The sequence below is a fragment of the Oryza glaberrima genome, chromosome 3, assembly GCF_000147395.1.
Source record: "Oryza glaberrima chromosome 3, OglaRS2, whole genome shotgun sequence".
NCBI classification, from domain to species: Eukaryota; Viridiplantae; Streptophyta; class Magnoliopsida; order Poales; family Poaceae; genus Oryza; species Oryza glaberrima.
In genome coordinates this window covers 32,644,807-32,665,425 of record NC_068328.1, presented here as the reverse complement: position 1 = coordinate 32,665,425, position 20,619 = coordinate 32,644,807, and the positions used below count along the sequence as shown (strand labels likewise).

General features: G+C 42.9%; 4 protein-coding genes across 6 annotated transcripts; all 4 read right to left on the bottom strand.

Moving 5' to 3' along the window:
* Positions 1-885: 885 nt before the first annotated feature.
* LOC127765868 (protein RTE1-HOMOLOG) lies at positions 886-3,100 on the bottom strand. Its single transcript, XM_052290833.1, has 3 exons — positions 2,914-3,100; positions 1,652-1,905; positions 886-1,512 (listed from the first exon to the last, which is right to left on the bottom strand). Exons 2-3 carry the CDS (start codon positions 1,883-1,885, stop codon positions 1,132-1,134), a joined length of 615 nt encoding a protein of 204 aa, XP_052146793.1. The 5' UTR covers positions 1,886-1,905; positions 2,914-3,100; the 3' UTR covers positions 886-1,131.
* Positions 3,101-6,429: 3,329 nt separating this feature from the next.
* Positions 6,430-7,275, bottom strand: LOC127768608 (uncharacterized). Its single transcript, XM_052294221.1, has one exon. It carries the CDS (start codon positions 6,992-6,994, stop codon positions 6,749-6,751), a length of 246 nt encoding a protein of 81 aa, XP_052150181.1. The 5' UTR covers positions 6,995-7,275; the 3' UTR covers positions 6,430-6,748.
* A 1,038-nt stretch (positions 7,276-8,313) lies between these two features.
* On the bottom strand, positions 8,314-12,269 carry LOC127765357 (probable myosin-binding protein 6). 3 transcript variants are annotated; one of them, XM_052290234.1, is made up of 4 exons: positions 11,959-12,269; positions 10,446-11,456; positions 9,093-10,347; positions 8,314-8,715 (listed from the first exon to the last, which is right to left on the bottom strand). In XM_052290234.1, exons 2-3 carry the CDS (start codon positions 11,410-11,412, stop codon positions 9,128-9,130), a joined length of 2,187 nt encoding a protein of 728 aa, XP_052146194.1. In that variant the 5' UTR covers positions 11,413-11,456; positions 11,959-12,269; the 3' UTR covers positions 8,314-8,715; positions 9,093-9,127. The 3 variants fall into 3 exon arrangements, with proteins under 3 accessions (XP_052146194.1, XP_052146193.1, XP_052146195.1); XM_052290233.1 differs by having other exon boundaries at positions 8,314-8,697; XM_052290235.1 differs by having other exon boundaries at positions 8,314-8,697; positions 9,093-10,344.
* Positions 12,270-13,167: 898 nt separating this feature from the next.
* Positions 13,168-17,692, bottom strand: LOC127767901 (protein WVD2-like 2). Its single transcript, XM_052293380.1, is given in 8 exon segments — positions 13,168-13,504; positions 13,507-13,704; positions 14,077-14,187; positions 14,600-14,671; positions 14,800-14,893; positions 15,237-15,322; positions 15,753-16,179; positions 17,363-17,692. Coding segments are annotated over 8 exon segments (1,098 nt in total). The 5' UTR covers positions 17,443-17,692; the 3' UTR covers positions 13,168-13,474.
* Between the last annotated feature and the right edge of the window lie 2,927 nt (positions 17,693-20,619).

Genomic DNA, 20,619 nt, shown 5'->3' with positions numbered 1-20,619 from the left:
GTTCATCCTGGCCGTCCATTTGTTACGGTCGGCGCGAGAGCTTCTAGATGGTTCTTGGATAAGGACAGGCTGAGAGTGGAACTGTGACTCAGTGGAGGATATCTGGATTTTCAGCTTTTGTTGTAATACCCTACTAAAATGTTGGCCGTGTAAAATCTAGATAAGTTTTGGTATTATCGAGTTCTTGGTAGGATACAGTTGTATTTGGTTTAAGGTCAATTTAGAGCTAAATTTCAAGTACAACATAGAAAGCATCAAATTGAACATCGATACTGTCAATGATTTGACTTCAAACCAAAACAATCAGGCACGTTCTAACACCAATATAAAGCGGCCCTTCAAGCAAAAGCCAAAAAGGGAGTTCATAGGTTGATTTGATAGGCATGATTTGATATTTATGGTTTTAAATGGCTCGATATTTTTTTTCCAAATATTGCAGGAATTGAACCGTCCCCTACGAAAATAGGTTAGAACTGAAGTGTTTCCTGCAAATGAAGCATTGAAAAGTTTCCGATTCTACGGGCACCATTGTTTGGCTGATTATAAGCATGTAAGCGAAACGGCATATTTGCAAATAAAAAATAATATGTGAATAAAACTTTTATATACGTGTTCTTAATGATCTAAAAGCAAAGACTGGAAAATAAACTACGATAAAAAAATTTCCTAAAATCAACTCCAATTTTAAAGTTAAAAATTAAAATTTTAGTTGATAAGTATAAGTATAAGCGAAAAGAAGAGGCAGTATAGAATTTGATCTGCTGCTTGCGAAATATACTCCATTGTAGAGGAGCATGGGTAATAGACTTGTAAACATAGTTAATGCAATTGAAGACAAACACCATTTCGTACTGACTTCCTGAGCATGGAACAAAACGCAATTCATGCCGCAACCATCTGGATTGATGAGCAGTTCATCAAACCACAAATTCTATTGCAGTTCATAGGTCTCTCCAGTCAAGAATTAACCGTCTGGATCGATGACCAGTTCATCAAGCTACAAATTATATTCCAGTTCATAGATCTCTCCAGTCAAAAATAAACCTTACAAGCAACTATAAAAATTAGAAGTATGCACCCTTTGATCACAAGGAGACCCAAAACCAAGTACAATCCAATATACTACTCCAGCTACAACTCTACAAGGCTCTTGATGCAGTAGGTGCCCACAAGGAACCAGCCAGTCATCACCGCAGCGAAAGCAAGCAAGCCGATCAGGAATGTCGCGCCGCCAAGGAGAGTGCCGATGGTGATCACCAGTGCAAATGGGAAAAAAGTCTTCACCACTGACGCTGTGCTCACCCAGCGACCCCGTAAGAACATCACAGCAGCGAGGCTGACCACATTCCATTTGTCATGGCCGGAGTAGAACAGACGGTTCAGATTGTTCACGACGAAGGAGTGGCAGTTGCAGGTGAACAGGCTGTAGCCCCTGTGCTGGAACTCCTGCACGCCTTTCCTCAGCGCGTCATCCCATGTTGATGCTCCTTCAGGTTCAAGAAGCTTATAGCACTGCAGATTACAAGAGATTAATGTTTGGTGAGTGCTATACATGATTAAAGTATTCAATAATTATACATTACATGTTGATAAGGTGTCACTAGGAGGCGGCAATGAGAGTGATATTAACCACATAATACTAAGTACTAACCTCATCACTGTTTACTTGAATATATCGTGCAACTGCTCCAAACGCGAAGTTATCAACTGATACAAAATTGGGCCCAGCAAAATCCAAAATTACACCATCTTCTCTGCAGATGCCAATGTGACCGATAAAGGGGATCAACCATGAGATTAACGGTAATGGTGTCCATACTATACAACAAGGAAAGCGAGCTCTTCTTGGGTCAATTGGAGCAGGCTGGCTTCTGTCGGTTTCCATCAGGACACTATAAGCACAAGCTGTTGGAAAAGAGAAACGGGTTAACATTAAATAAAAGTGTCACAAGCATGTTGATAGGGGTGCCGGCAAATACACATCAAAGCATGCTAGGAGCCTAGTAGTTGATTAGTAAACAGTAGTTTATTATCAATATACCATCTTATATAAAGCCTATACATCAAATTTTAGGCAGAGAGCAAGTGCAAGTGCAAGTGGTCAACAGCTTAAATACATTGGTGGAATGTAGGGATGGATTTGAGGACAGCTGCAAATAAAAGAAAATCATACTAAGTTGATTTGTCATCAGATAGATGATAGAACAGAATTAAATCTAAAGGCCAAAAATTTGCTTTCCTCTTAAGTACATCCCAAAACAAAGGCTGATGTTGTTCTCAGAACAGGTCAGGATTCATTCATAATATTTCTCTGGGTTTTCATCTCAGACCGAGTGACTTCAAAAGGTCACAGCCCTTTGAATGGAATAAGTATGGTTTACCACTAATTACCTTGTTAGAATTTAGAATTGAAGCAGCTTTTCTTCTAAGGTGATAAGCATATGGTCAGGCACCTAGCAACTAGCATTACTACACAGCCACAAGCCCAGAACAAAGTAGAGGACCACCAAACCTAAGCCTACAGAAGACCTGCCTGTAACAGAATGATCTATCCTCCACTATTAGAGGCACCCAATATGAAATATTTCAATGGTTTTGAACAATTAACAAAAAAAAATCTTGCACAATAATTCAACATATGGTAATCCGCATAAGTCCTCTATCCAATTTATAAAGGGGAAAACCTACAATTCCATCCTTCAACAAGTACTAGTAATAAACAGATAGAGCAAAATGCAGCATTCTGTTCCACAGTGTATTCGATCCCCTAAAAACTGCATCCTAACCCTCCTCTCTTTTTTACTATCGTAATTGCTTTAACCCACTCGATCCAGCTAAAAAGAGGGAATAATACGCTTCCTCTCTGCAGATTCAGTAATCGAAATATTCAAGTGAGGCAGTAAAATTTTAGACCTGTCCTGGCCGTTGGTCGCCGGTCGCCGGCCGCCGGCAGCAGGCAAGCCCCGACCACGCCTCCTCAGTCTTTTGCGCTCCGGCCAAGGTCGCCGGCGGCGGCTCCCAAACCCTTGCGCGCCTCCGCCGCTCGGCCCCCCTCCTCTCCTCCGGCGGTGGCTCAGACTCGACTCAACGCGATAGCGAGCCCAAGCCGAGCGAGGCGTGGACTTTGATGGACTTTGGTGGGCCTTGTAGGGGGAAGACGAGAGATCGAATGGGCCTCGTGTCTTCGTGGGCCGAGCTGGATAATGGGCCTCGAATCGGAGATTATTCCCAGATTTTTGCCCATGACACCCGGGAAAATTCCCGTGGCGTCCACGCGCCGCGGCTGGTAAGAGCAAGATCATCCTTGTCCGAATCGGACTCCGAATCGAACTCCCCACCGGCTACAAATACACCGATCCCCCAAACCCTAGACATCCATTGCCAAGGAGGAGAATCCGAGCTCGCGACACAGGAATCCTTCCAATTCGATCGCTAGCTTGATCGCGAGAGAGAGAGGGGATCATCCGCTTGTCCGCGGTTCTTGGAGCCGATCTTGCTCTGGTTCTTTGTTCTTGTTCTTGCCGGAGGAGGAGGAGGAGGATCGCGTCGAGCTCCATCCATGGCGATGGGGAAGTACGCGGCGTACGGGGACCTGCTGGGCATGACCGCGAGGGTCGCCGTCAGGGCCTACTCGCACTGCCCCCAGACGGCGCGCATGTACTACAAGCCCCCGCCGACGGCGACGGCGACGACCGCCGCGTCCGGCGACAAGAGGAGCGCCTCCGCCGCCACCGCCTCGTCTTCTCGCTCCTCCTCGTTCGGCGCCGACAATGCCGGCTCGTCTACCGGCGCGGCCGCGTCGCCGTGCGCGAGCACGAAGCAGCAGGCGGCGGCGGCGGCCAGGGTGGCGTTCGACGGCGCGGGCTTCATCGTCTACGGCGTCGAGCGCGCGGCGTAGCGCAGCCGCGAAAATCGCAAGAAGAGCAAGATTAGTTTGTAGTAGTACGTAGCGGATCAAATTCTTTGTGCGATCGAGTTGATTTTGTGATCAATTCGAGTAGTTTCGATCAGTTTCGGGATATTTGATTGATTCATGTGCTCTTGCATTCTTGTAATATTCTGCAAGAAACATGCATGATCGATGTTCAGCTGTTCGTCGGTCTTGTTTTCTGATTCCATGAACAACTAGTGATTCGAATCAATCGAATGCGTAATTCTTCTTCGCTCCCGTGTCTAACTTAATATGATTGAATTATGTAATAAGCTGTTGTGTGGATGTTAATGGTGTCCATACATGCATGGAAACAAAATCTCGTGTTCTCTTGGAGGTAGAGTATTCTCACATGGCTCTAGTCGAATTAAAAACAAACAACATCTCAAACAAAAACTAACTCATCAAAGCTTATAGTCCAATCCTCTGTCGCCAGTGCTCCCTAGTTAGCGTGTTTGGTCGTTCAGTCGTCACATTGTATTAGCGAGAGTAGGCTTAAGTCTTTTTTTTCCCTTTCCCCCTTTTTTCCCTATCTCTCTTCTTTGTTTGCCATTTGTATAAATTTTATTTCTCTTAATATAAAAAGTGTGCAAACCTTTTGCGCATTCCCGAAAAAAAAGCATATAGTTCACAAGCACAAACACTCTTCATGCATTGTGTTTCCTCACCTGCTAATGAACGATTCTCTCTTGGCATATGTAATACGGAGTACTAGCTAGTAGTAAGTAGTAAGAGCATCTCCAATAGACTCTCTAATAGACTCTCCAAGCTAAAATTTAGCTATTTTGATGAAAATATACACTCCAACAGCCTTGCTAAACGAATGGCAAGCCATTTGGCTGGCCAAGCTGGCTTCCCAACTAGCCAAATTTGGCCATCCTCCACGGTTGGCCAAACAGGTTACCAACCGTGGGCCCCATGCTGTCAGACACTCATTTGCCCTTTTCTCTGTTCCCATGCCCCTAGTCAGGGTGAGAAGCACCGACGCCACCATCGTCATCGAGGACACCATCTTCCATTGCTGCCAAGGTCTCCATCGCCAGCCGCCGCCGCCGTCGTCTGCACCGTCGCCATCCATTGCCGTCGTCTGGAGGCCTCCGGTTCCACCCGACCTCGACTCGGGGGGAGGGGGGATTCAGGCAGCATGGCGTGGATTCGGGAGGAGGGGGCGACCTCCGCCGCGCGGCCTCCTACCTCGTGCATATTTTGCCGGCGGGGTGGATTCTGGGGCAGCGGCGGCCTCCGCTGCCTCCGCCTATGCCTCCCGGGGCCACCGTCGTCGTTGCCATTTGCCGCCGCCACCATCGCCATCGTTTGCGGGGGAGAGGGCCCGACGGCAAGGGAGGCCGGTGAGGAGCGGATCCGCGTGATGCATCCCGCCGGCTCGGTGCCATCTCCGCTCGACGTTCGCTGTTGTTCGCGGGCCCGCCTCACGTGCCCGCCGTCGCCTTGGGCTCCCACGAGGCGTCGCTGCCGTTCGCCGTCGCCTCACGCGCACGCGAGTCGCCGTCGCCTCGCCCGCCCACGCCTTGCACGCACGCAAGTCGTCGTCGCCGTCGCCGTCGCCGCACCGAGGTAGAGGGTGCGGGGAAGGGGCAGTAGTACGGAAGGAAGAAAGGAAATGTAGTATAGGTGGGGAAAAAGAATCAGTATGGAAGAAGGGTAGTTGAGGCTGACATATGGGTCCCATTTGTCATAAACTTGTAATGGAGATGATAGATGGGGAGGCTGTTGGAGTAAAAAAGAGTTTGAATTGCCAAATTAGATAGAGAGTTGGCCAAATAGATATTTGGAGAGTCAGATTTGGAGAGGCTGTTAGAGATACTCTAACTACTTCTGTTCGAGCAAATGATTGCTATGATCAAAACGCAAATGATTGCTATGATCAAAACAGGTTCGCAACTAATGCTTAATGTTTATAATTAAGCTTTAGTAAAGCAATGGTTTGTTGGGTATATATGCACGAGTTGTTTATCCATCCTCTCCTCTGAACGGCTGAGTTGTTAGCTGCACATGTACGCAATGAGCAGTACAAGAAAAGAAATACTATATATGTGTCCTCTACATTTCATATTTCACAACAGAAACTAGCTGACAGATTCTCACGACTGAAACCTGATGAATCTGTTAAAAAAAAAAGATAGTCTACTTCATTTCCTATGACTCAGTCCGTTCACAAATAGGAGTACTTGCCATTCTTGACTGACGAATTGTTACCAAACAAGATAAGGTGACACTGTAATTAGCAAAATTATAGTATAAACGACAAGTAGTAAAGTAAACTGATACTGCAGTTAAGCAGACTAGCAGAGTAACAGACAACTACGTTGAAATTATTCGACAGAGCGAGCTGCAAATTAAGGGACGCAAAAGCTGTCACCATATGGACCAAAAAAGCCCATGGCCCAGCTGAATTTCTCCATGGGCTCGGCCTTGTGAATCGTGATATCTTGATCTTTGATCTAATTAATCATTTAAAGCGAATTGATCTTGGTCGAAGTAATTAATCATTTAATCCAAACCGGCGAAATGAACTTGCACGAAGCAATTACTGCTGTTTAACCATGCAACAGATAATTACAGTATATTAAACAGGTGATCAATTCGCCCGACTTTTTACCTAAAAAAGTTAAAAAAAAATACAACCAAACCAACAGAATTACAGACTCAATTGATCATGCAATCACCTTCAAGCTACAGGAAAGATTAATACTACATGATCGGATGAAAAAAAAATTCACAAGATTAATACAATATCTAATCGTAATTACGCAGCTCAGCTGCACGATTTGATGGCAGCGACGTGCACTGCTCTTGCTAATGGCCAGCGCCGGGAGTGGGAGGGCACTGGCCGCCGACGTTGTTGCCGTAGGTGCAGTTCGACGGCTGCGACGACGCGTTGGTGCCGGTGCCGGTGCCGGCCAGCTCCACCGCCACGGCGGCCGGCGGCGCGCCGGCGCCGCCCACCGCCGTCGGCCGCGCCGCCGTGCTGCTCATCCTCCCGCCACCGGAGGTGAGGAAGATGGCAACAAGAACCGCCGCGAAGAAAGTAACATGCCTCATGGTCGATCGATCAATCGACTATGAACTATCTGTATCTGTATATATATACTTGCTGGTATCTGAATTATGAACAATAAATGAACTATGAACAATCTGAATATATACTTGCTGTTATCTGAACAAGATTTGCAGTGCCTTTTTTGTTGTGTTCTTCAGTTCTTGTGCGTGTATATATATACGCGCACGCAGGTGTACGGGCACATGAATGCACGATCGAGCGTGCCTCATTTGGAAATGAGAGAGACGTAATTGGATCGTGGTTTGACTATCGCTAGCAGCCGATCATTCCCTTGGATGCTGGACGAACACTCCACAGGATGCGACTAATTCAGCAAATCTTCTTCTTCTTCTTCAGAGCGAGAAGAAACAGCAAGGAAACTAATGTAATGCGTGGTGAATTCTCATTCCTTTCCTTTTCTCACGTGTCAATCTCTCTCTCTCTATCCATCTCTCTAATTTCTCTCTCATCGTTGTGCGCGTGCGTGCATTGTCGTGTGTGTGATTGTCAGTGGGATTGAAGCTGGAAGAGAAGACGTTGTCGGCAAGAGTTTTCAGAGAAACGGTAAGCTATGCACGCACTTTGGAAGCTAGGCCAATTGGAGATAGATTTGGAGTCCACCTGAGAGAAAGAGAGATGTACGTTACGTACGCGTGGCCGCTTGTTTATCAGGTAGAATTGGATCGATCGATTGGATCATGCAACTCGCCTAACACATTGCTCTCTTTCGGTTAATCTGGTCAGCGTGAGTGTCAGATTCAGAGACTTCAGAGCTCTTCGATCTGTAGCCTGAATCTGCGTGTCACACGCGCTGAAACCGACCGGTGCGGCTAGCCGGCTACCTTAGCTGCATGCCAAAATTAAGTTTCGACAAGATGGTATGCCCGGTCAGCCGAAAATCGACCAACCGAATTGTATTAAGAGAGAAAGTCGAGTCGTTTTTTTTCTGCCGGGTCAGCCAAAGGTTGGCCGACCAATTTCAATAAAATTTAGAGGAAAAAATACAGTAAAAATGTTACAACGACATTACAATGTCGCGGCAGCCAGGGAAGCACCTCATCCAACTAAGAACGAGAAAAGAAAGCAGGGCTAAACCCCGCAGACAGCCAACCAAGTCGAGTCGGTTACAAAACAACATTATACTGTCGAAGGGCAAAAAGCCCCAAGAAAGAAAAATAAAAACAGGACCCAGGAAACAACTGGCATGTATAATGTCTTCGCCTCCGTCTTTTTGAGCGTGTGTTAGTGGTGTGTTTGCGTATGCGTCATCGGTACAATCACAAAAGAAAAAGGTTTAACGATGCAATGCATGAGCAAATTTTTGCAGTCGATTCTTTGACATTTTGGCCTGATTGACTCAACCTGTCGTCGACTTGTCGAGATGAAATGCTGGATTGTTTGACAATATATACAGACAAGCTGACAATCCCACTTAAAAGTATAAAAAGAAATACATGAAAGATGTGCAAAACTGCAAATTAAGCAAGCACTGAGAAAAGGTGTGTATGCATATTGGTCAATTCTGAGCACTCAAAAAATCCACACTGCATTTGTACAAGGAACACTCCACGCGAAGAGCACGGCGCACTTGCAACGGCCCAAAACCTACCACCACCGCATGACATGACAGCAACCGCCGTGTGCACATGCACATTAGCACATATACAGTCAGCAGCTTAATCCATCACTCTTTACAGTTTACATCCTGCAGCCACGTGGTCAACTGTCAATTAGAGATGATAAGTGATCGGTTAAGCTACAGCTGATAAATTGTAAAAAAAAGAAGAATCAACTAAAAATAATTTATGTGTAAAACTTCTATATTCATGATGTTAGTTGTTTAAAAGTCAGAGGTGAAAAATAGACTACGACGAAAGACTCGAAAATCAACTGTAAATAAATTAAGTTTGAAATTTTAAATTTTGTCTGTGCGACTGATAAGCTAACAGATAAATAATAAGAGGCCATTGAGATGACAAGTGATCCATGTCAATCATGAGAGAGATAAAGAAATCAATTAAGGAACAATCATTGTATAATGTGCCATGAATTTATATAGATCAGTACTTGTGAACTTCTACCTAACTGAATCTGCATTACCTCTGTCAAACGTGTATCCTCTGATGAAGCTTCAGCTAATCACAATCCTTCCAAGTGATCCCCATCTTCCGGAGCTCTCTGAGGCTGCAAGCGATGCCATGGATCAGCTCCTTGCCTTCTTGGCCATTTCTCAGCGAGTTTATGCTGTGCTCTAGGAAGCTATGATCTGCTTCCAGTGCCTTCAGCTTTGCAGTGAGTTCAGAGATCTCATCTTCAAAATTAACCAAGTCATTCTCACTGACCATTGCATAGTACTGACCCTCAGGATCATCTTTACCATTTGTCAATCCCTCTGTACCATTAGATAAGTACCTGAAGTTGCGACCATTTCTTATCACATTGGTCATCTCTGAATTCTCTGAATTGGTCATTTCTGAATCTTCATCAGCATCTTGGTATACATCCTCACTGTTTGTGACATCAAATGTGTCTTCTTTGTCGTCAATCTTTTTCGGGTCGATGAACTTGCCGTTGTTTGAGAATTGGTGGAGCTTCTGTCTTAGTTTCTTCAGGTGTTTTGATATATACGCCTTCTCGTCTTCGAACAATGAGAGCGATCGAGCTGTTCTTGACATGCTAGTCTCACATTCCTCTGAACGTGAAATGCGCATCGCGTCGCGTATCTCGTTAACGAGCGATTGGTCTCTCAGCTTGGTCTTGTAGCCTTCGATCTCGGCTTCGAGCTCTTGCACCATGGCAGCCATCTTCTGAAGATCCTCACGGTCGTACTGGCTTTGCTCTTCCATCATCCTCTGATACTGCAAGGTTTCCATCTGCATTGCTGCTTTCTCTTCTTGTAGCCTGGTGATCATGGACATGGTTTGGTTTGTGGCAATGGCTGAAGCATTCCTCTCTTCTTCTAGCTCTTTCCAGAGAAGGCTTATCGACTTCCGGTCCAATTCGATTTGCTTCTTCAGTTGATCAACTGTACAATGTTCTTCAGCTTCATCAATGGCCATGCTCTCAGAAATACTACCTGAATAATTCCTGTCAAGAGAGAGTGCTCTAGTGATATTGTTCAGTATGGCTTGCTCTTGTACACCAGGGATATTGATGGCATCATTTGGAGAAACTTGTGACAACAGTAACTGCAGATCTTCATGAGCTTTGAAAGAATCCTTCATTGCAGTTCTATCGGTAAATTCAGCTTTCGGTTCATTCTCCGCGGTACTGGTTTCGGCAGGCTTATCAGTCACTGATAATTCACTGATGGAATCAAGAGCATTGTGCCAAACATCATCTTCAGATTTATCTACTTAAGAAAAGAAAAACCAGTGTCAATACTCTAAGCAAGTGAATAGTTAATCCAACAATGTTTTTTTTTTTTTAACATTTGGAGAGGATAGTGCAAACCTGTTGTGTCTGAATCTTCGGTAGGATGCTGAACAGTTTTGCTGGAAAAGTCAGTTGACTGAAGATTTGCATTGCCATCAGCTCTGAAGTGGTACAACTCTGCTGAAACTTGAGAATTCTTACTGTCAGAACCACCATTCTGGAGTTGTATCAAGTCAGAGTTCTTAGCCACTTGATCCTGTGCAATGCCATCTGTAGGAATAACACCTGCAAATTTTGTTTTTGGATGGCTCAAAGTAAAATCTTCCTTCAAATTATCAACTGCATCATCCAGCAAGCTAGCAACACCACCATGTTGCCAGGGCTCTGATTCAGAGTCAGAAGTCTTCAGCTCACTATACCTGACAAGACTGATCTCCTCAATAAGCTGATCTCTTGAGACATGTCTAGTATTCACCTCAGTGTCAATGGCACTAGCTATGTTCTGAAGAACCATAGAAGGATATGATTTCACTTTCAATGGGCTTGAGCAACATGAACACAAAGTATTAGTAATATCTTCCTTGATAACTGATGCTTCAGATGAATTGTCCAAACTGAAGCTAGGCCTGAAACCTTCATTGCCGATGCCGACACCGAGCTTCCCTGCCAGGGACCGGTATGTCGCAAGGTTTGACTTCTTGTTGGTGGCAAATGAAATAAGGCAGGACTCACACATGCTGTGGACATCTACAAGCTTTTGGTGAATGTGGCAGAATGCCCATGATGATGCTTCTGCCTTGTGAGAATTGCACATAAGGTCACGGTAGAAGCCTGGTTGCGCCGTGCCAAAGACATGATCTAGCCTTGTGCACATTGGGCATGGAGGGTGGAGCTTGCAAAGGCTTGCGAATGTCGTAACGAGATAGGATAGTAGCCCCTCAAAAAGCAGAAGAAGCATCAAAACCCATTCCAGGATTACTGAAGATAGTACAACAAAGAGCTGCTGATATCTCCAGGTTATAACAGTACTAGTTCTTGGAGCCATTAATGTCAATTTTGGATGAAAATTTGTCACTGAATTTATATTTCCTGAAAGATAATATTTTGCATGAGAGCAGCAAAGTATGAGGTTATATCACTAAAAAGTTCGGCTAAAGCTTGATATATCCCAGTAAACTACCATTTTGTAGAGAGAGTCAGGGTCAAGGGTTTTAGCAAGAATTAGGGTTGCAGCTGTGCAGCAGAACAAGAGAATTTCCTCAATATCAAATTTCCCAAAGTAAAATTTCAGTAAATTATCTTGTACTATTTCCACAACTTACAACTCTGAACGGTCCAAAATTACGGACGAATTATGACCAACTTCCAGTAAGCAGGCAAGATAGCAAGAATGCGGACAATTTTAACTTTCAAAATCATCTACAAAAATTAGCACAAAAAACCCACATGAGGAACCCATTGCATAGCCCAAGCCTCCCATGTTCACAGAACAAAATCTAGTCGGAAATGTAAAGCAAATCAAACTAAACAAGAATTCTCCAATTGCCTCGGTGACTAAAGGAAGAGAAATAAAATGACTCATCTAGCATACCTGCGTCTGAATTTTAGAAGGGATCATGGATCATTTCTTGTTCTAGGGTAGGAGAGAGGAATGAGGAAAGAAGAAACTGCTCCTCAGATCTCCCCTTTTCCTTGTCCTTGCAGCACTACTCGTCAACTACCAAAGGTACCAATAGACAAATCATAAAATAAGAAATTTACTTTGCATCAATAACTACATTCTTTATCAAAAAAAAATAAAAAGGGCATAGAAAGAGTAGTCAAATGGAGCATGAATTCGAGATGGGGAGCCTCTCAGAACTCGTCATTACAGGCTGGAAGAGAACAGAAGATTGAAGGGAATAAAAGAAGAGACATGTTAATGTTGATCTTTTCTTTTCAATCTGAAACAGATAGCTTTCACAGTTTCCAACTAAAAAGAGGTCATATTTCGCATCTAGTTTTATTTTCTTTATCATTTCCTTTGTTTTATGAATTAAATAGCAAGCAGAAAAGGCTGTTTAGCTGCAAACAATGTATGCCTTGCGTCAGTTATACTTCATCTCCCCTTTAACAATATCAACCCTGGAAATATTGATATTGGTCCATTTCAACTGAAAATTCATGCAGTTCAAACAGGTAACGATCAAATTTAAAATGAAACATGTCGGTAGATTTACATTTTGCAAGGAGAGCTAAAGTTGGCATGATTATATTCTTTGGGGGAAAAAAATGGTGATCATGGACAGTTAAGTACCCCAGTAGCCAGGTTTGGTGACAGTAGTGGCTGAAATGTCCAGCACACCGGCCGGACCCAACACAGGTAAAACTTTGCACTCTTGACGCTGGCGCGTGGGCCCGATTTAGTTATTATAACTTCGTCAGATTAGATTATCCTCTTAAGCGGCCTCCGATCGATGTGTCAGCGACTCCTGAGCATTATCTAGACAAGAAAATTGTCATAAAATTTTCATCAAAAATGGTGCCAATAACGACTAGCTATTGGTTAAATTAAATTAAATCACTCCACCTCATGGTAAAATCTGTCTATCCGATACGGCAATACTCAGAAAATTCATTCATTCATCTCTCAAATGTTGCAGACGATGAGCCGTCAGCTGTGTAATGAAATGACCCCCACCTTGTTAAATTTGATTTAGGGCAAATGATAATTACACCATGAACCAAACGCTTCACAGGATGGGAGCATAGAATTTTGACAGGGATCTAGAATGCTAGAGGATCTGCAAACCCAGGTAAATATCAAGCAAAACATTGCAACGGTTCATCAAGGGCTTTAAAAGGACAGAGTGTCTTCCTTCTGAGTTCTGACAGAAACCCTCGACCATTTACAACAAGGAACACAGTACATGGTCCCAGCAACAGAGTTCTTACACAGCAACGCGAAAAGAAGAAAAGAAATGAAAGGGTTCAGCTGCAAGCACACCGGCCTCGGCACTGTGGCCTTCTTTTGGTGACAGGAAGTATAAATCAAATGCAAAATGCCATGAAACCGAGAGACGGCTAAAGTTAGGTTTGTACAGCGACATTCGCAACACTTGGCTGATCTAGAATCTCCAGAGGGCCTTCAGCTCACAGGTTTGACAGCTCTAGTTTTGGCAGCGACGCCATTTTTTGGTGAGCATTGTACTCTGTTAGCATCTTTAGGGTTCGCAATGCTGTGACGATGTGATCGACTAGATGCTGCGGTGGTATTTGCTGCCTCTGGCGTCGGCGGTGCATCACTGCAGCTCCTCCTCCTTGTAAACTTTGGTGATTTAGCACGAGTTGGAGGGACCTTCAAAGAACAAAGACAAGTGAATGTCATATTGCCCACCAGTAGAATCATCAATTATGGAAATTAAAACTGTGCTTAAGATACATGATGCAAGAAATAATATAGATTTGTATATATTCCTTGTAAAGAAGGAAAAGCTTTCTCAAATGTAGCTTTCTTGTGTTATCACTGTACATCTAACTAGTTTTGGCATTTTGGGCAAAATGGCAAATATGTTGTTCAGTGAAAATAAGTAAATTAAGGACTCCTCTCATTCCAGTGAACCAACAATCTCCTCCTAGAAGTTAGCAATATATCTCCACATTGCCAAGACTAACAATCACAAGTACATGTTTCCAAAAGAAACACAAAACATCAGAAATTCAGAACTACCTTCTTAAGTTCAGCCTTTGGAGGAGGTCCTTCTTGGTAGAAGCTTGGCATGGGCTTTGCCCTGATGACTAAGGACTTTCTTAGTTGTTTTAAGGCTGTTTCTTGCTCTTCCTACACAAAAAAAAAAGAACATGAATGTTGAGGTAAATTGGTAAATAAATAGTTGCCAGGAGTTGTCCATCAACATGAACATCTTATAGAAAGATTTGGACAACAAAAAGTATCATATTCAAATGTTCTGCCTAGCACATAAATCTTAGGCATTGTATTACTCCTCTCTCCATGATATATCTAAGAACCAAAATATATTATATGAAAAAAAAAAGAGATAATGGCTGAATCTGGGCGAAGAATGTTGAGACAAATATTTCATAAGCATTAATTAAGGAGAATCACAGAAGCGTAGAGTAAATTTAGCTATTACCGAATTAAAACCATGTTTGACAGACCCAGTAAAATAGCACAGACCAAACAAAACTTAAGTATCCTACAATTCAATTCTCCCCCACAAGGAAATTCGTACCTTTTTCCGGGCCTCGGCCTCATTCTTCTCAGCTTCCAAGGCCTTGTGTTTCTCTTCTAATTTTGTGTAGAACTGAAGAAACAACAATCACTATGAGCACCAGCTATTTTTAGAGAAAAGAAAATGCCATCGCTATTTGTAAACAACAAACACATTTAAGAGGCCATCTTGAAATAATGCAATCAAACTACATATTTCACCTCCTTTCTCTTGTCAGCACGATCAGCACATACAAATGAAGGGGCAACACCAACAGTTGCCTTGGTTTTGCCAGCTCTTGTTGAAGTTGTGGTTCTTTACACAGCTCAGGAAAAAAAAAGGGGCCAAATTGTATACAATAGTTTCAAACAATGAGTAGAAAGAACATCACCTTGGCAATGTTTTCACTACAAAGAATAATATCAAATCAACTGAAAACCAATTAAGGTTAACAGAACTAATCATTTTTAACATCGATTTTTTTTCCAGTCATCACTCTAGAATTGAAAACCAAATATCTGATCATTATGTGAAATGAATTTTCTCATGCAATATTTTAGAAACATCTTCACAAGAAATAAAGGCAGAAAACATCATCACAGTACAACCCAAAAAAAATAGAAACACGGTGTATTTTTATTAGATTGAAGAAGGATACGAAGAAGTCACAGAGCAGGAGTCCTCCTCTTGATGGTGAAGCATATGATCAAGCTGTGCAATCTTCTTGGGAGTAATCGGTGCAGTCTGCAATAATTATCAGTTGTGTCAACAGAACCAGCTATCTCTGGAAGGCTTACAACATAACATTTTCAGGCAAATAGATACATCAACTGGTAGTCTGGTACTAAGAAGACAGGTATGCCACCAAATAGGTTTAGGCACACTTCACAGAACAAGCTTACGATGTTTACTTGCAAAACAAACCTTCAACATATAATGGGGCTCATCAATCTAATAAATTTGATATCTAAAGGCAGCTTAGAGCCTTGAACATGATATACTCAGTGAGACTACCTAGGCAGTACTAAGATACATGATATGATTTAGGGTGAGAATACAAAAAATAAAAAGAAACATAAAATGGTAAGCAATAATAAAAACCAGAACAAGAGTCAAATGATATTGGTAGCATCATGATATATGGATAATACTGTATATATGACAATAGTCATACCTTCTTTGTCAAACTTGCTGGAGAGGAGTTGCTCTTATCACCAGAATTTTCTCCATTGCCAGACGGATGAGCCGCCTTACTATTTCCTCCATGAGATTTTCTTTGAGAAGAAAGGGCAAATGGTTGAGGAACAGTACGTTTGGACCTATCTGACCCAGAAATGCCAGGTTTAGATGGTGATTTGGGTGGACCAGACTTCTCTTGATCTATCAACTTAACTGAATCTTGGTTCACACACTTGTCTTCCTGGGTTTCACTGTCTATAACCGGGTCTTTAACACAAGTGACTTCGCCTTCCTGGCAATTATCATGATTATTACTACTAATGGCTTCCTCTCGATCATCATTGTTGCCATCTGGTGGACATATAACGACACCGTCTGATTCTTCGTCTGTGGACATTTCCACAGCCTCTTTCACCATTGGACTGCAAGGATTAAAGTACATTAACCACAATTATAACAAAAGTACAACCTCATAAGTTATTCACCACAAATAGCATGCAAGCAACTACACAATATATAGAAACACTCAAGTACTCAGGTCATGCAGAAACAATAACTACAGAACAGGAGCATTTAGTGCATTCCTGCAAAAATAAGGCTTGTAACCTAAATAGTACAAAAGTTGATGCCCACACAGATTATCTAATATTGCACATACATAGAAGGCTTTTTAGGTATGTAATTACATAAACTAGTCAGCATTTCTCTCAGCCTCAGTGCTTCCGATTTGAACACTTAAAACTAAATTACCCTGGAAAAATAAAAGTATAGCTAATACGGATAACAAAGAATCTAAACAAAAGTCGAAAGCTTTGCATAAAAAATGGCCATATCACAATTGTGCATCAGCAGATCATAAGATATCTCCACACAAAGTCAACCAGCACAATCCTAACAGCAAGCCCACTAAGAGTCAGGCAATGTCTCAAAATCTTAGAATCAGCAGCTGCAATTAAAAATGTATCAGGGATGTGACACAGTACATATGAAATTGGGCAGGAAAGTTCAAAGTCATATCCATCAGAAATTTCTGACAGTAATCCTTGAATGGTTCAGCATGCTCAAGAAGAAGAAAGGTTGAGTCATTAAAATACGAGTTCACACATAAATTCACTGCAATGACCTTGACAATAATGCATGATATGCCTATAAATCTACCCCATCCTTCCTCCCCAACAGGGAATTTTTTTTTAATTCCACTAGTTAATATTGAAATCCCTCTTTCGTTTGCCTCCGGAAAAGCTCATTTCTTACAGAAATCCGTCTCCCACCCTACCGTATTGAGATTTATACCAGCAACAACAACAACAACAACAACAGTATCTAAGGCCAATCTATCTTCTCCAGGTAACGAAACCCTAGCTGCCCCGTGTAGACCAAGGGGAAAAAACCCATCTGAAATCACCAAAAACTCGCATAAACCAAGCACAAATCGAGCAGATCCAGCAGCCCAGCTGGAAGATGAACTCCGCCACCAACATTGCTCCATGAACATCGCCACACCACGAGCCAACCCCCCCCCCCCCCCCCCACACACACACACACACACACAAAAAAAAAAAATAAACAAACAAACCGAAATGCAGCTGGTGCCACTGCCATTACATGCTCTCGGCACCCTTGTTCGTCAGATCCCACCGCCTCCGCGCCGCCGGGTCGCCGCCACCCTCGCCATTCGCCGCCATGGCTAGCTAGCTAGCTACAGGAGAGACCGGGGAGGAGAACGCCGGGGGGGATCGCCCCGTTCCCGTTCCCGCTGAGCTACCTCCCCCAGCGCTCGGATGCCCCCCTCCCCTCCGCTCGCCGGGACGCCTCCCGCGGCGCCGCCCGTGGCCCGGCTCGGCTCGCCGCTCACCCACCACCACCCTCGCCGCGCGGCGCGGCGCGGCGCACGAGAGAGAGAGAGAGAGTGAAGTGTGAAAATGTGCGTGGCTCCCTCGTGCGAGAGGGAAGGGGCCGAGAGTTTCTTCAGAGTCCCCAGGTGTGCCGTGTGCGTGGGCGAGGGGGGAGGGCCCACGTGTAAGTGGTGGAACCCAGCTCACGGTCACAGATTCATATGCCATTTGCTGCGTTCGGTGCCGTTCAAAATCAAAATTTATCAGCTGAAAAAATGTAAGAAAAACTAATACAGGCTGTGGTTAGTTCCTTCTAGAGTTGGAAGTTTTGGTTAAAATTGGTACGACGTGACTAAAAAATTATGTGTGTATGACATATTAATGTGATAGAAAAAGTTAGAAGTTTGGATCTAAAGTTTAGATCTAAACACAGCCACAGTACTATAGCTCAAAAAATTATAGTACTACTCAGGAGTACATGCTACCTTTGTTCCAAAATAAATGCAGTTGTAGGTATCCGTGTCCAATGTTTGATAGTCTGTCTTATCTCAAAAATTTATAAAAAAATTAAAAGAAATTAGTCATGCATATATTACTATTCATGTTTTATCATCTAATACTAATAAGAATACTAATCGTAAAAAAAAATTTAAATAAGACGAACAATCAAACGTTGGGTATGAACGGTGTAAAATTACACTTATTTTAGAGTACCAACGCTAAGAAATACCACATCTGTTTAAACCTACCTTTCTCTTTGGTACCTTTCCTCTACTATCTATTCACGTGGGATCAACAATCAATAAGAAATCCACTATCCATCCATGTTCTCTCTCTGAAAAACCAGTTGACAAGTTAGGCTGAGCATCAACCATTTTTCTTGGCTTGATGATTTGATTGGTCCGGGATCAAGATTGTCTTTTGCTTAAATGAGGCGTTGGCATCAAGGGCTCCTCTCCTCTTTGTTCCAGCAAAAAAGCACAGGTTATGCTCTGCAACATTCACATGTTTTTATCGCAGAGAAATGTTCATCGTTGGACATTTTTAATTTATGCTAATACATATATAATATAGTATTTTGCATTTCGAGAAAATGAAGCTATCCTATTCGATCTGATATTTTGTTTGGTTTTGTGTTGAATTTCTTTTGATGAGCTCGATGTCACCAAAAGGCGAATTCAAGAAATTTCTATCATACAAATACGGCTCTTGTGAATTGGTTATTTTGTTATACGGCTAATTGTCTAAATACAGGAGACATGGCTAGCAAACTATAGAGGGTGTGTTCGGCAGCCATTTTTCGGCTGCAGCTGCAGCTGTGGCTAGTGCTATTTGGCTGTGCGCCGCAGCCGCATACACGCATGCAGTGCAGCAGCAGCAGCTGTTAGAAACTTGCAGCCGAACACACCCAGAATGCTATTCAAATATATAGTGTCAATTTGATCCCTCGTATTTACCATTCAACATGTTATCTACATACTGTCAAGGCTAAAACATAAAATTTAGGTGAGTGATAGCAGCACTGATACAATGAACCTTTGCAATAATTGGCATAGAAGATCCAAAACCTCATAGCTGGGGAGACAATGTGGAGGGCGACCTGTCACACCACACCCTTAGCTCTAACATCGGATGCTTCTACCTGACAATTCGGCTGGTCAACCGTTGGCCTCACAGCAGCTCACCTCTCGATTGGCCGGTTTTTCCAGAGTGATCAAGCATTTTAATGCCGCTGTTTGGTTGGGTCCACGACGTATTTGGTAGAGTGCTCTACTTCTAAATTCTAATCACCAACAACTAACCGATGTACTCCTACATTAGTAGTACACATATAGCAGTGACGATTAGTGATCAGTGAGGGCCTACTAATTAACAAAAGGATTCAATCCTGCACTGCTATAAAATGAGAGCTGCAAAAATAATCTCCATCAGGATACATTATTACAGAGTAGTAGAAAAAACTGACAAGAATCCTTTGACTTAAGTCACTATATAACTTTAAGTCTTTAAGTCACTAACATATAAGCCTAGCTAATTTACTTTAGTCGCATGTGTCACTGACTAAAAGACGTATGTGATAGAAGTATTAGTATATAATGATTTTTCTACAGTAGTCTTGTCTAACATAATCATCTTAAGAGAGATAATAAAAACCTTAGATGATGGTGTATCTTCTTTGATTAGCACGAAAGGCAGCCCTTCATGCATGTAAGCAAAAGGGAAGCTAATGCATCTGTATCATGATATCTTGATACCCAATCCAATTAGCGCTTTATCTTTCTCCAAGTAAATCAGGTTTCGAGATCATCTTGTAGAGCTTACAGATGAAGTCTCATAAAGCAGGATTTGAGATTTCCAAACGAAGAGTGGTTTAATATCATATTAATAGTTTAATTATCATGTACTCTATATGTCAGCACGCGTACGTGTGTCTGGCATTAGGCGCCGTAGGCTTTTCACGCCGACCGAATTAGCCGCAAAATTAAGGATACCAAAAGTGCTTTCGATATGTAACGTGCTGTCACTAAGGGAGTATTAGCCATTGGCTAAGCATTTTTCTTCCGTTGACTAGTGACTACTAGGATTAATAGAGGGTCAATTTAGCAGAGCTCTAGCTTCAGCTCTACCTCTCTTATAGTTAGCTCAGCCAATAGTTTCACCATCACCGATTGAAAGCGGAGCTAGAGAGTGATCTCACAAAAATGATGAAGTTGTGTTTTAACTGCTCCACGACTCCACTCTAAACCAGCTTTTCAAGTTAAATTTAGAGTTGAAGTTCTGTCAAACAAACCTGATCTGGCTACTGATCTGTGGTTGGGTTGGAGGCCTGGACAGAGGTGACGGCCTAACGGGCCAGTTGCTTGGTGGGCTGGGAGATGATGTGTAAAGATGGCTTTGCCAATGGATGGTCTGGACTGGGCCATTTGTTCTGAACCTTTTCTTTAGATTTAGATTGCCTTGGTCGTTAGGCGTTACAGGCTTACAGCCATTGAGTATTCACATTACACCTACAATATTTTCATTAGT